Source organism: Phoenix dactylifera, chromosome 9 (genome assembly GCF_051530095.1).
Source record: "Phoenix dactylifera cultivar Ajwa chromosome 9, Ajwa_hap1_PhDact_Kaust_v1.1, whole genome shotgun sequence".
Taxonomy (NCBI): Eukaryota; Viridiplantae; Streptophyta; class Magnoliopsida; order Arecales; family Arecaceae; genus Phoenix; species Phoenix dactylifera.
The window spans coordinates 26,534,016-26,549,502 of record NC_143198.1 but is presented as its reverse complement, the minus strand read 5'-3'; the positions used below and the strand labels follow the sequence as shown (position 1 = coordinate 26,549,502).

At 39.1% G+C, this 15,487-nt stretch overlaps 2 protein-coding genes across 4 annotated transcripts; one reads left to right on the top strand and one right to left on the bottom strand.

Moving 5' to 3' along the window:
* Positions 1–1,983: 1,983 nt before the first annotated feature.
* LOC103715009 (Pentatricopeptide repeat (PPR) superfamily protein) lies at positions 1,984–8,048 on the bottom strand. Of its 3 annotated transcripts, none has more exons than XM_008802509.6 (4): positions 7,906–8,048; positions 5,651–5,878; positions 3,408–5,561; positions 1,984–2,304 (listed from the first exon to the last, which is right to left on the bottom strand). In XM_008802509.6, the coding sequence occupies exons 2-3, from the start codon at positions 5,729–5,731 to the stop codon at positions 3,489–3,491; spliced, it is 2,154 nt and encodes a 717-aa protein (XP_008800731.3). In that variant the 5' UTR covers positions 5,732–5,878; positions 7,906–8,048; the 3' UTR covers positions 1,984–2,304; positions 3,408–3,488. The 3 variants fall into 3 exon arrangements, with proteins under 3 accessions (XP_008800731.3, XP_026663464.3, XP_026663463.3); XM_026807663.4 differs by having other exon boundaries at positions 3,408–5,556; XM_026807662.4 differs by having other exon boundaries at positions 5,651–5,868; positions 7,906–8,043.
* A 3,443-nt stretch (positions 8,049–11,491) lies between these two features.
* LOC103715011 (scopoletin glucosyltransferase-like) lies at positions 11,492–13,110 on the top strand. The gene has a single exon (XM_008802511.6). The coding sequence runs from the start codon at positions 11,492–11,494 to the stop codon at positions 12,938–12,940; it is 1,449 nt and encodes a 482-aa protein (XP_008800733.3). The 3' UTR covers positions 12,941–13,110.
* The last annotated feature ends 2,377 nt before the right edge of the window (positions 13,111–15,487 follow it).

The following is a 15,487-nucleotide window of genomic DNA, read 5'->3' as shown; positions in this document are numbered from 1 at the left end:
CATGGATTCAAATTCCGGATATTTAAAATACTATTTTTTATTAAAGAAATAAAAAGGTAATGCTGCAATTCGTTCTTCGAAAAAGGATTCAGGGCATGAAGCCCCCCATAAAGCTCTGGAGTTGATGCATTAAAATGAGTCAACATTGGGTGCAATACCCTCTCTCATAGGATGAGCCAGCCGAAGTGCAGGTTGGCCAGCCTCGCCGCTGAAACTGTGGAGCTCCGCCCCGGGACTTTCCTTGCTTTCTTGACCCAGGATTAGATATTCAAATTGCTTGACGTTGTGAGATACCTACCCTGCTCCAAAGTCTCAAAGTTATTACTTTCTCTAGCTTCAAATCAATCCAAATCTCCCATCTTCACGCCAAAGGGCAGGAAGGAATCCCTACACTTTAAGCAAGAAAGCCCCCTCCCATCCCCTTTTTGGATCATAAATAAAAATCTCCTATAGCTGGTGATGCCATACGTGACTTGCCTTGAGCCACATTCAAAGCGCAGCCAGGCCAAACCCGTTCCCAAAAGAAGCTCATGTTATTTTTTCCCCCATCCGCGAACGCCAAAACCGGAGGAAAGAGAAGAACCATGACATCCCTCGCACAGCCTAACATGGTGCACCCGCGGGCCATTACAGCCCAGAATGCTGGCAATTCCAAGGGCTCGTTCGTGCCGGTCATTGTCGCGCTGGCCGTGATCGCCGTTCTTTCGGCAATCGCTTGCATCGTCGGACAAGTCTGTGCCCGCCGTTACCTGCGGCCTAAGCCTCGAAGAGACCATGCCTTCCCCTCCGAAGGAGATGTGGAGAGCCAGTTCGCGACAAGCCTTCCGACGGCAAAGCCAGCTACGAGCGTTGGCGGAAAACATCATGAGACTGGCGGAAACAAAGGAGAAGCCAATCCTGGCGCCTAGTGATGGAACCATGGCTTCTCCAGGAATTTAAACCGGCCAAAAGCTCAGTTTATTCTCGTCACCTCCATTTCATCAATTGAATCGTGCTTCTTTTATTTTTGTTTCCAGACTGTTCTCATGCTTGCTGTCTGATATTTCAAAAACATAGAAATCGAGACAAAAATAGTATTTGGTAATCCAGTTTTCATTTTCATCTTTTAAGAATAAGAAGGACTAATCCCCATTCTTTCTACCTTATATCCACCTTACCTCTCGAGAGCTGCAGACCCGTCCCCTTCTTAGTTTCTAAAAAATTATGGAAACTAAAAAAATCTTATTTTCAAAAATTAGCAATGAATGCCTCGGGTTTGTCAAATGACACAATATACTAAGTGCAAAACCTAAAAAAGAGTTGAATATCTTTTTAAAAAGAATGCGCTATATAGAATGGAAAAGAAATTACTGCAATAGCAATAAAAGTACAGTAAAAATTCACTGATCATAAACAATAAAAGAAGATAGGTAGAGCATAGTGGATTAGTGGGCTCAGGTAATAGATGATCACCTCGAGGAAGGGCTTTTGAAAGAGCCCTTCTCATATGAGAGGTGTACAAAAGAGCAATACTCATCAAAGACCTCCACATTGCTGATGTGGAAGGCATTGCCATTATAGCTTATTCCATACATGTCTCTGTTAACCATATACCATTTTGTCATTCTGATTAACAATAAGATATTTTCTTAATGCAAAACGGAGAAACAATGCAATACAGCTCAGTGCTCTCCTTGAGTAGAGATTGCTGGGAGTTGTAATGGCATTTGGGGTAGGAAGTTTTCTTCACAACCTAAAATAGAATAGAACCAGTTGAAGCCATGTTCATTGGTTTTGGTATCTGAACCAATATTCTGGATTATATTCTTATGTCTGTTGATTATATTTCTTGATGATGCAATTTTGGTTGATGGTAACATAATTTCATGCTAAGGAACCCTCCCCCCCCAAAATCCTTCTTTCCAGTACATGCATGTTGTGGCGGCAAGGTTGCACGTCAGTAAACAATGAAAAAGAAAAAGATCCCCATGCATGTCTTCAATATTTCATCGACATAATTAACTTAATTCATTAAAGGTAAATGTTAATGGATGATGAGTGACATGCATGATCCAAGGTCAATATGCTCCTGGATGCCAAAACTGAAACATCCAGAATTACTAGAGCTCCTCTAGCAGTGACATAGCATGCAATATTTTCATTGTGCCTGGTCCCAGAAGATCGAACAATATATCTGGTTGAAAAGAGAATGTTGTAAGAACTGCAACAACATTATAACAAAACCTTACATGCGCTGAAGTGCAGCCAATAATTTATCATCCATGGAGAACATAGGAGTGTCCTTCCACTCGAACGTTCCTGGACCTATAAACAATATGAAGATGTCAGAAAATGAAAGGTAGAAAGCATGCAAGGTAGGGAGAAAAAGCAAAAAGAAATAGATTCTATCCCTAGTCAGAAATGAAGAAGCAAACAATGTCTACCTACACATAGTTAATGGAGGAAATTTTCTTCCTCGAGTTACCCCCCTTATCATGGCAGGCAATTTTGTTGGTACCATGTGAGGTGACATACAGTGTATCTCTGCTATATAAAAAATAGGATTTTTGAAATTTGGGAGTATTCCTTGCAAATTCCCCAAAAGTACCCTTCAACTTTTTCTAGATTACCTAAATAATCCTGCTTAGATGCAATTAGAAAATAAAATTGAAATCCTGGTTTTAGACAAATAAAGAACTTTTACCTGATTATAATCATAGCAATGAACAAACAAAAAAATCAAAAATCTTGGCTTCAAACAAAATAAAGAAAGAATAGAAACGACAATTAAAAGCACGCAAGGGAAAGGTCGCACCAAAAAAATTATGATAAAAATTAAAGAAGAAAAAATTGAAAATACCAACCATAACAAATAAGGAAAAAGTAATAAAATATTTTCTTTTTGATAATACCATACCAAAAAAATTCTCTTTGTTATTCTCTCACTGCCATTTTGTGAAAATAAATAAATAAAAAGATAAATAATTTAAAATCTTGTTGCAAATAAATAGAGAAAATACCAATATAAAACAACCGAGTAAACAAAATATATAATAAAATTAGAATACCACGGATAAGAAAATATGTAATTATGATTTTCCTGAAAGTGGATAACTATTAAATAATGTCCGAAAGTAAGAAAAAAAATCTAATTATTTTTTATTTCTTTCCGTTATATATACTAAATTTAAAGTTTCATATTATTGTTTCTCGAACATGTATTGCATGTGCTTAGGTGCTAGCGTGTGTTTGTATTTATGTAACACGTTGATCTAAAAAGCACAAATAGTAAATGTGTAACTAATTACACACATTTCTAACAGCTAAACTCTGAATCTGACAGCATGAAAAGATAATTGTACTTTTGGGATAATCTAAAAAAAGGCTAATTCAAGCAATTATGAGAAAGCCTGAAAGGTTCCACGTACTCGTGATCTATTGCAAAATGGTCCTTGAGGAAACTCAGCGCATGTCCATAAAGAATAATAAAGGCATATTTTCTTGTATTTTCATTTAATGCCAACCCATCGCCTAAAAGCTCGAACATGCTCAAGCCTCTTACTCTGAGCATCTGTTCTTGTACTTGATGCTTTTAGACTCCTGTACAGATTTTTGTGGAGCTTCAGAAACTCCCTTTTATACTTCCACTTATCTATATACATATTCTGCTTTATCATACAATTAATTATCTCCAATACTCTCTCAAAATATCCCCCTTTAAGAAAATTCCAGAGCAAAAGCTCAAATAAGTCTCTGTCCACAACTAAAACTCCATCCTCCAGACGCCTCCTAATTTCTCCCCACAATATCGTAATTTCGCGATACATCTTTAACAAAGAATAACCATATACTAGATGACTGAACGTCTGCACTGTGGGTTGGATGTTTCTTTGCTTCATCCTTTTGAATGTCTTCAGAGCATCTTCTATCATTTTGGCCTTGCAAAAGAATTGAATTGAACTGTTAAATTCATAAATCAAGTGACATTTTGAGTATTCCTCCCTGAGTTCCCTGTCTAAATACTCAACCAAATGTGATTTCCCAACAGAAGATGCAGTTATTTTATCACAAGGATTGGCAGCACCATCTTCTGACACGCATTGAAATAAAGCTTGCTCGTCAGATATATTTACAAACAGACCCACTTTTCTCATCTGTTTTAGTAGCACTTTGGATTCTTCCAGCATATTTTCTCTGCAATATGATCTTAAAAGTGATATGTATGTCTTGGACCCTATCAGAATTCCAGCACCTTCCATGTTATCAAGAATGTCATGGGCAGTATCCAATAAGCCCAGCTGAATGCAAGCATCCATCACATCCAAGCACAAATTGGCTTCTTTTGAATCTACATCCTTCTGTATATTTATAAAAAAATTAGACAGCTTATCTACCTTTCTTTCTTTTACATAGCAATTTATAAGCTTTGCAAGAGCCCTCTTGCTGGGAACAAGCTTCCCATCCGTAAAGAAAACAAGCTTCGAGTAACTTTGTGCATCAACAACAAAATCATTTTGTATCTGATTGGGTTCAACCATAATTTTATATCCCATCCTTAGATTGTCTGACCCAATCTGGACCATACAATATGTTTGTGGTCCATTACTTTTCCCATATAACCCACAGGGGGACTGAAGAGATTTTGGGCGTTGATACAGGTCCAACATAAGCTCTGCAGCAGCATCAATATCATTATATTTAAAGTGCAAGCTCAAGAGACAATCATAAAACTGCCGAAAGTGGCGATTTAATAGCACAGAAGAAACTCCATCGATGTGTTTTTTCAGTTTCCTTAACTCATCACGCTGTCCAATCATCTCATAAATCCGGGCCATGATAATAACGGTATTTGCATCAGCTACAACACCTACCCGTGGTATCAGTTCTATTATTTGTTGAGCCATTAAGGTAGATCCAAACTCTGCACATGAATTCAGGACAAGGTTGAAAATTGTAATATTAGGCTTTACTGCATTTGCATTTATGCTCTTAAACCTTTTTGCATCTGAAATGTGATCCAAAACAAACTCACAAATATCGATCAAGATGTCGCTTGCAAGATAGGACCCAGTTTGTGTCTTCACTAGGTGAAAAAACAAGGTGCACCATATATCTATAGGAGGAAGCTTGCCATTCCCCAACACGATCCTTAGAACTGTGGAGGCAGGAATTGGCATTTGAGCTCTTAGTAAGGTAAGAGCTAGTCTGGTTAAAGGGTCATAATGAAGAAGATTGGGCTTCTCATTTTGAACAACGAGCACCAAGTCATATGCTTTATGAAGCCAATGGCAGCTAGATGAGTAAGACAGTAAAATAATCATTTTGCTCACCAAGTGCTGCTCAGGAAAACCATACAGGCGTTCAAAGTTGCTGAATGCTTCCCATGCTTCATTTACACTATCATCCTTCAAGGCAATTTCAAGCTTCCTCAACAGGGTTGCACTAGAGGATCCTTCCCACAGGACTTCATATGGGGTTCTAGTACAAAGATGCTGAAGACTTGGATTATATTGCCTCCTGAAGCATAAAGCTGATGTGTGAAGCACGTTATACTTATTGAAGAATCCTCCAGCATGACTGACCTGAAAGTGAAGAAGATATATGACAAAATTTGTACCAAGGCATCATTCAAAAATAGTTACCATGACACCGGATGTGGGAAGAATCTTACACTCCCAACAACTTCAGCAGCAAAGCCTACCCATGAAAATCTATGGCCGAGTTGGTAAAGCTTAAAGAAGCCTCTCATCATGATAACGTCATCAGAACATTCTCATTCTAAGAAATCTTTACTCTAGGCAGCCAAGCTCCAAGAACAATCAATCCTAAAATCAGATATGTCGTGTTCCAGTTCGTACCATCCTATATCTTGCTGGCAAAGTTTTTGACCTGAAATTTGCTGTAGGAATGTGACTGGTCAGTCAAAGAGAAGAGCATATTTCAAGTTACACTATAAATATTGGCAACTACATAAAGAAAATTGTCAGTAAGAACCAGTTAATTTTCTGCCATTATCAAACAATGGTACTGCAGAAGTTAATTCCACAACATGGCATGTACAAAGCCACAAAAAATAAATAGGTACACAGTATTGGAGTTGTTTACTCCTAAGCACAGTACAAAAAAAAAAGCCTTAACCCATCAATCAGATTCAATTATCTGGATCCTTCTTTACTGTTTCCCTGTCCAGGAACAATACCTCCATAAATAAGAACTGTTTCCAAATCAAGTTTCACCACCACCATCCAAATCTTGATTGGCCAGATGCTCCACTATTCTAACCCAAATTTTACATCAAAATTCTCTATTGATATCATTCTTAACATTCCTCTCAAATATTTAGTTTTAACCTACTCAATCCTATTTCTACCACACCCACCTTGACATCCACATCTCTATTAAAATTATCTTATAGTCATGAGGCATTTCTCATATTCCGACATATTGATTTTGTTTCCATGAGAAAGGAAAAGTCTTCCTTAACATCACATTAGCAAGTGGTACGACACAAGTCCGCCTTAAAATAAGTGCCTCTTTTCACCTTTTACCACCAATAGGAGAATCTTTAACACCCACATGGTTCGGGACTTTTTGCTCATTTTGGTGGTCCAAAGCAGCAGCCTAGCAGGGATTTTGCAAGAGGGCAGAGCAACTATTATAGGGCTATATTGTTGCCCTGTCAAAGTAATTTTATTTTTTTTGTGTGGAGCAAGTGTGACATATATCATCATACTTATAAAATTTCTTAGTATTGGCTGAAACCGATTCTTTTCGGCTGAAATGAATTAGTTTTGGCTGCAGCTAAATCAAAACTAATGTAAGTTTCATGTTTTGATCGATTCCAGCTGAAACTGATCTGTTTCACATCAATTTCGGTGGTTTTGGCCAGTTTTGACAAAAACTGACTGCAATTAACCAAATATGCTTTCCTTAACTTTTTTATTTTTATATGTAATATCATGTCGGAATCATTTCTTTATTTATTTAATTACATAGGCTATATAGTATTAATTTACAATGGTTTTCTTTCTTTTTGTTGAGTTAAAAGAGGGTATAGATGATAAATGTAATCCTTGAAGGCCAAGGACTTCAAAATGGTCGTTATTATAGTACTTTATACAGATTAATGTAAAAAGTAATATAAGACATTTCACAAGAATAAATATTTTCATAAAATAAATATGACATTTTACAACTACATGTATTTGATCAAAAAGCCACTTAAACCTCAAACTATGAGAAAGAAATGTTCGAATTCAATATATTTGTAGGTTCTACAAAAGGCTGAACAAAAAGATGCACTGAGCACTTAAAATCTTCAGAATTTGTTAAATATAATGAATTTTGAAATCAATAAGATTACATTGATTCACTCACAAGTTTCTAGACCCAAATGACAATTTCACTGTACCTATCAAGAACATAGAGAATAAATTATTTATCATTCGCTCATTATTTTCCATTTATTTATTTATTTATTATTTTGTTTCATTTATATTTATTTATTATCTTAATTCTCTCTTTATTTATTTACTATTTATTTATGTATTTTTTTCTTTTCTTTTCTCTTCCTTTTCTTTTCTTCTTTTTTTTCTTTTCTTTTCCGCCTCTTCTTCCCGAAGCTTCTCCCTGCTTCTTCTTTCTTCTCCTCCCTTCTCCTTTCTTCTCCTCTCTCCTTCACCCGTAACCCAAGGGAGGGGCGACCCCTCGTCAGAGTGCCCGGAAGGGGGCCGGCCCGAGGCCGGCAGCCGGCCGACTGCACCTGCGGCGGCCGCGGCCCGGCCTCCCTTCTTCTTCTTCTCCTTTTTCTTCTTTTCTTCTTCTTCTTCCTCTTCTTTCCTCTTTTTTTTTTCCTAATTGATCTATCCTCCCGAGTGGATCGGGAGGAGGGAAGGCAGTAAAGAAAGGGGAATGGACGGATCTTACCTCGCTATTGAGAACAGGGGGCGCGGGTAGTAAAGTCCGGCGGAGGATACCGGAGATAGAACCCTGCATGAGCGAGGTCGGCGGCGAACATCAGGCCGCCGGAGTGCCCAGATCTGGCAACATCCCGGTCCAAGGGCAAGGAGAGAACAGGGAGGAGGGGGTTCCCGGAACGGATGAGCTATTGGGGGCTTTTATCGGCCCTGGGGAGAGACCGCAACAGCCAATGGGCCTGGCCCAACTGTGTGCGGGCCGGTCAATGGACCGGGCCCTCACAAGACGTCTCGGAGGGGAGATGAGACATCGATTGTAACCAGTTTTGATGAGACTTCCATCGATGGTGGGGAGGAGATAGAGAGGGCCAGTGGGGAGGATGATGCATGGGAGAGAGGAGGCTGAGGGAATGAGGAGAAGGGCGAGCGAGCTAGCGGAAATGGCTAGGAGGGTTGGTCGTCGTATTTTGGCATGGAGGAGCTCATCCAGGAGTTGACTGAGAGGAGGAAGACAACTGAAAGGGTATACATGGGTTCCATGGGGCAATCCTGAGGAAATCTGTACTTGTTGTTGGATGGGTTTACCCTTCTTAGATCTTGCACAGGAGACTGAATGCTTGGATTCTCGACATATTGGTTGGTGAAAATTAGCTCGATTAAAGTGATCTAATGCTATTAAATTTCTTGAGTATTTTTTTGTTATTCTTTTATAGGGTGTGGGGGATTTATAATTTGCTCTATAGAGTATTTGGAAGGAAAAAAGATGGCCAACCAGCAGCAAATTTTGGCCTACGTTAAAATATGGCGGCCTAACAGCAGGTTCTGAGGCCTTCCTTCTACATGACTGGCATTTAGATAACGGCCGTTACGTAACAGTTGTCTGATTACATCGGTCGTTGCACAACAGAAAGAGTTGTTGTGCTATTTTACATTTCAGCTGTTCATTTCAATTAGATGGTATATAGATGTGTCTTTGTATAATATTATTTCTCGTTCTGAGAATAGACATGGACTTGCCACCGTCCTTAATTGAAATCATGGCATCTTTCCAATGCAATTATTAGAGAGAGAAGCCAAAATGGCTTAAAAAAATAGGGTTTATTAAATAAATTAATCACGTAAAACAATCTTGAAATTATGGAAGATTTTCAATTTTCTCCCTGGGGTCAAAAATTCTAAACATTTTGAGAGTTTTCAGTTCTCCCCTGAACTTCAATTTAGTACAATTAAGTTATCGAACTTCCAAAATTTTTCTATTCGGATCAGAAAAAGTGCCACGAATTTATCCTCCTCCCTTTTCTTCCCTTTTGCTGCTAGGATTCACTTTTCAACCCTATCACTTGTTCCGGCGACTAGAGACTGGCTTGCAAGGAGAGTAAGAAAGAGAGAGCAGAGTTGGAAGAGATGGCAACTAGAAAAGTTGGAGGGTCGTCGTGCAAGAGTTGGAAGACCATCTTACTTGCAGGGTTGACCATTGAAGAACACAATAGCTACTAACCCAGAGGAGAACAAAGAAGATGCTGAAGGAAAATAGGATATGGTTGTTTGTGTGTCAAGCTTAGCATGGATGGAGCCCTGTACCTGAGGCAAGTTGACCTTAAAACGTATAACTATAAGGAGCTGTCGTCAGCACTTGATGTTCAGCTGATTTACAATCTGTAACCTCTGGCTTTTTCCCCATCTCATGTTGATTTTTCCAGATGAATTTGACCTCAATGCTATTTTTTTGTTTTCTTTATCGAATATATCTATGGTTTTGATGTATGTTCCATGCTTCTCTTCAGAAACCCAATCAATTTATTCCTTTTTCAGCTTGGACTGAATAATAGATTTTGATGCATGATGGTTGAAAAAATGGTAATAAAATATGCCTAGAAGAAACTTTAGAGCACTTTTGACAATGCTGTAGCTTCTATGTTGCTTTTTCCCCTTTCTTTGAAAATATTTGTTGGTTTTATTTGAACTAATAGAATTGGGCTGCTTGTATAGTCTTGTTAGAATTGTCTATCTTACAGTCTTACCTTTTTTCCCGGAATACATCTACAGGAGTTTCGAAACACATCCTTCCATAATTTTTGAATACTGCAAAGCAATATTTAGGTAGAGCGCACTTATGTTACATTAGTTTTATTTACTTATTTCAGAAATGGAGATCAAGTTGGCAAACTCTGGCTTTTATTTGGAAAATTTTTCATCTCCTCATATTATTAGGAATATCTGAGAAAATATTTCGAAGAGAACATTACGTAATGACATGCTTTTGTGTTTGAAATTAGTGTGGAAGCAGTAACATGTGAAGCAAAAATATATGCAAAATTCTTATTTTTTCTCCACAATCCCCCTTTAATTGATATTTTCATAGCTTCTAATTTTGTGCTAGCATGAGGAGGAGTTTACTTGTTTTCGTGATTTGTGGCATTTCAGACCAATGGGGTTCTCATGAAATACCAAGCAGAGATGAATTATCTGAGATCCGATTGATGGATCTTCTGAATGGATATGAATATGTGCTCACTTGTGAAGACAAGGATGGAGATTGGATGGTTGTTGGTCACGTTCCATGGGAGTAAGTTCAATATCCACTAATTCTGATGTGAATGTTGTAGACGTAGTCAAGGAGGCATAGTCAAGAAGGAAAGACCACAAAGATGTATAATAGGCCTGCAACAATCAATAGATTAAAAGTAACATTTAATGCTAGATAATTTAGGCACATGTACACCAATAACCTAGTCCCTACATTCCAATCCTCTTATGTCCACTGCAGTTTGACTTCATTTTCTTCTGCAAGCTGTTTGCAAACAGACCAATAGGCAGTATCTTTGCCAAGATTAATTTTTTTCCCTTCATTTTGTTTTGGCATCATCAGATGGAACATGGATGGTAAATTTTATTATCATTCCACTTTTGGCACATTGCATGAGGACTCCTCTAGCCGCAGAGTTGAAGGTCAGTGCAATTGCAGAGTGGAGACTCATGTGATGAACTTCTAATGTTTCTAGTTGCTGTCTCTCCCTCCAACTTTTATCTCTCTTTCTGCTCGTCTCGCTGCCGTCGCTGGTTTCCGGTGGCTGGGAAGGAAGGGGGATGGAATTGAAAAGTGAAATTCTAGCAGTAAGAGGTTAAAAATTTTTTATACATATATCAGCAGGACTCAGGACTCCGGAGGAGAACGGATCGATAATTTTAGATGGCACGTGACAATCAAGACTACATGATTACAAGACAGTCATCAAATATTTATAATGGAATAAAAAATTTAAATGTGTCAGGAGTCAGGACGTACTTAATAATAATATAACTGAAACCTTTCTTTCAGCGGTCAAGAGAATCACGTGGTCCAGCACTACTCCAAACTCCCATGTCACCGTGCCAAGTCGGTGCCGCGGACAAATTAATTTCCCATCCACAGCGTGGCCGACAGGATTCCGCGAAACTTTCAACGCATACGGATTCTATGCAAGTTCAAGTCCCCACTACTCGAGCTTAGTTAAAGCAAGGAGCAGGGAACGCCAGCAACAAATTTGAGGTCCCTCTTCCTCAAATACCTTGGCACTCTTCCCCTCCATTCTTTGCCCCTTCTCCTAACAAACACCATGGACTTAGCCTCTGAAGAACTCCATATCCTCTTCTTCCCTCTCCTGGCCCCCGGCCACATGATCCCCATGGTCGACATGGCCAAACTATTCGCCGCTCGTGGCGTCAGGGCCACGGTCCTCACCACCCCGGCTAACGCCGCCGCCGTCCAGTCCACCATCAACCGCGCCGACGACTCCCTCCGCCACCGTATCACCGTCGCCCTCCTCCACTTCCCCTCCTCCGCTGCCGTTGACTGCGAAAACATGTCCTGCCTCCCGACACAGGTCGCCCGGCAGAACTTCCTCGGCTGCCTCGCTAGCCTACGCCAACCGTTCGACCAGGTTCTCGGGGAGATCCGCCCTGACTGCATCGTCGCCGATATGTTCTACCCGTGGACTCTCGGCCTCGCAAAGGAGCTCGGTATACCGCTACTCTTCTTCCATGGCATGAGCCTCCTTGCCCTCTCCGTCAACCATAGCGTGCACCGCCCAAAGACCCCTCTCGAGAGCCTGCCCGACGACCCCGAGACCGTCGTCGTCCTCGGCCTCCCGCGCCGCATCGAGTTGAAGAGGTCCCAGATCCCAGATTTATCCAAAATCAGCTCCTTCTTGGGCGATTTCTTCCGTCAGCTGGGCGAGGCTGAGATGGGTTGCTCCGGCGTGCTGGTCAACAGTTTTTACGAGCTCGAGCCGGACTTCGCCGACCACTATAAGAAGGCCACCGGAAGGAAGACGTGGCCCGTTGGCCCGGTGTCGCTCTGCAACAAAGACTTGGACGAGAAGTCCAGCAGGGGGGACACGGCTTGCATCGACTCGGCCAACTGTTTGAGCTGGCTCGACGGCAAGCCCCCCAGCTCGGTATTGTACGTTTGCTTCGGAAGTTTGTTCCAGTTTTCTCCAGCCCAGCTTCGCGAAATGGCACTGGGTTTCGAGGACTCCAACACACCATTCATCTGGGTGGTGAGGAACAAAAGCTCGGAGTGGCTGCCGGAAGGGTATGAGGAGAGGGTGTTGGGAGGAGGGAAAGGGATGATTATAAGAGGGTGGGCGCCGCAGATACTTATATTGAACCATCCGGCGGTGGGAGGATTTTTGACGCACTGTGGCTGGAATTCTTGTCTGGAGGCGGTGACCTCCGGTCAGCCGATGGTCACTTGGCCGCTATTCGGCGACCAGTTCTTCAACGAGAGGCTAATTGTGGACGTACTGAAGGTGGGGATTGGTGTCGGAACCACCGAGTATGTGGTGGAAGAGGAGGAGGTTAGGGTGGTGAAGGGGGACGTTATAGGGTGGGTGGTGTCGAGGGTGATGGGTGGGGGGGAGGAGGCAGAGGGGATGAGAAAGAGGGCGAGGGAGCTCGGGGTGATGGCGACGAAGGCGGTGGAGCTGGGTGGATCTTCTTATGTCGCCATGGGAGAACTCATCAAGGAACTGAATGAGGCCAAAGCAGCAAGAGAGAAGAGCTAACAAGAAATCCTGGTAATCTTGGCTTCTGTCCTGCTTAATTTGGGGTCGTTTATGTTTTGCACCTCGATTAGGATTGTTTTCTAGTTCAATGATGGCACATTCTGTTTAATAATTCTTGGGGCAGTGTCGTTTATACTGCCTTCAGCTTAACGTGATATAATTTGGCTGTCTTTTGCTTCGTCCACGGGACGGTGAAAGAGAGATGTTTGGTGGTCTGTAGAACTAGGAGGGAAAATATTTTGTATGGTGTGACATTTTATTTTTGTTTGGGCCTCATGCACTGGCCGGTGAAAGGGATGCGTTTGGGACATTTCGATTTTGGGCTCAGGAGAGCTGCATGAACGGATCTTCGATATGCATGGCGAGTGCTACAGGCCAGTTCGATTATCCTAAAGGGTGACTCGGCCACGGTTATCAGTTGAATTCAGAGGGTCTGAGCACAAAAAAAAGAGATGCGTTTGGTAGTTTGAAGCTTTGGAAATGGAATAACCAAAACCACACTACTCATGACATTGGAGGGTCATGGACAAGGCGACTCATCAGACTACTCTTGTGAGGTGGCTCGTTAATTGTCAACCTCAAATGTCTTCAAGCTCTAGAGCTGAACCGGATCTTGGATCTAAACTCTATTTTTTTTTTTACATGCATACCCTCTAAAATATATAGAATTATATTAATATTTTATAAAATTTCTATTTTCATACATACCCTCATAAAATATTTATTATATATATTTATATTTAATATATACACCCATACTATCTAATGTCGTTAAAAAATAAACGATTTATATTTGAAATGACTAAAATACCCTTGCAGATAGACATGCTAAAAAAAATTTATAAAGATACACGTGCGAATAGCAACTTTGCAAGGATATTCATGAATTACGCATATTTATAAGAGTATACACTACAAAAAATTCAATAAAAAATAATCAAAATTTAGTAAAGATAATTCAGTTGTCCTTAATAAAAAAAATATGGTAAAAAAGATTAATATTATCCTGTCACATGATTTCATATTAATATCAACTCTTATCAAGTGAATCATGTTGTTTTTATAAAATTTTTGCCTCAAAAACAAACAACAATTTGACATTTACAAGTCAGTAAAAAATATTTTACTAATCTAAGCATCTATGATTAATTTAAATTTGATATGCTTTAATCTTTTAAAAATAATGAAAAATATATATATCTCATAGATTCAATAATGATAATTGTATCAAAATCAAATGAAGAATAGTTTTACCAAAATGATCGCCTATAATATTCCAACTTGAATGAGTCATGATCTTAAAAAAAATTGACAATGTGACTCAAATTTTTTTTTTTGACTTGTCAATCCAACTGAATCATAAAAGATTTAGCAAGTTCCAACCGAGTTTTAATTTTTGTTAATAGATTTTTTTAAACATATACCCTCCTAAATATGAAAAATTATATGAGTATTCACATAAAGTTGCTATTTGTGTAAATATTCTTATATTTTTTTTTGCATATTTATTCATAAAGGTATTTCAGTTATTTTAGTTTTAAACTGTTTATTTTTTAACAATGGTCTTGTTCTGGGTTAAGCTAGGAGTTGAGCTGTCTTCAAGTTCAATAAAGAAGTCAGAAGAACTCAATCAAAGGGGGAAAGTCATTTAATCTAAGGTTGTACAAGGCCCCTAGTTAGTGGTAGGTGATTTCAACACTATGAAAGAGGTATGTCAAAATATGGTGGGAGAGACCTCTATGTTCCTCAGCTTAAATCATTCAATGATTGTTTACGGATACATAATATATATATATATATATAATGATTTTATAAAAATATTTATATAATTTATATATTTAAGAAGGTATATATATATAAAAAGGTGTGTTTATATATATATATATATATATATATATATATATATATATATATATAATATTTTCAATCAAGCTTTCGGCTCAATGTTTATAAAATTTAATATTTTTTATGCTTAAAACCTGAGCATGATCAGCTTTATGTGGCCCGTGGCCCCACGATGCAGAAGGCCCGATCATGACAACTTTGTGCGGCCCGTGACTTCAGCACCAGGATAAAAGTGACAACGAACATATGCGGTATGCCCCCTAATTTATAGTACATTTGGAAAATAAGAACTGATTTTATTTTTAATGGCAAGAAAAGCTTTCCCAAAGCGATGGCAACTAACGCACCGAGTCATCTCATGAAAAACGGTAGGAGGGCCTGGAATACAACCATCTAAATCAAAGATCCATGTCCCCCATGGCCCAAAATTGCACGTAAGAAGTCACAGCAACCGTCATATATTTATACAAAAAAAATTTCATAAACATACAAGACATCTCAACATAATATATATATAAATAACAAAATAAAATTAAATAATTAATATTTAAATTTTAATTTAAATAACAAAATTAAAGCCTTACAAAGCCAATAATATTTCAAAATCTTGCATCAACTCTAAAATAAAATATAATCTAAATAAAGATATCAAAATTTTGTCTTTAATCACTCTTCTAGAATAAATTTTCGAGTCAAACTAAT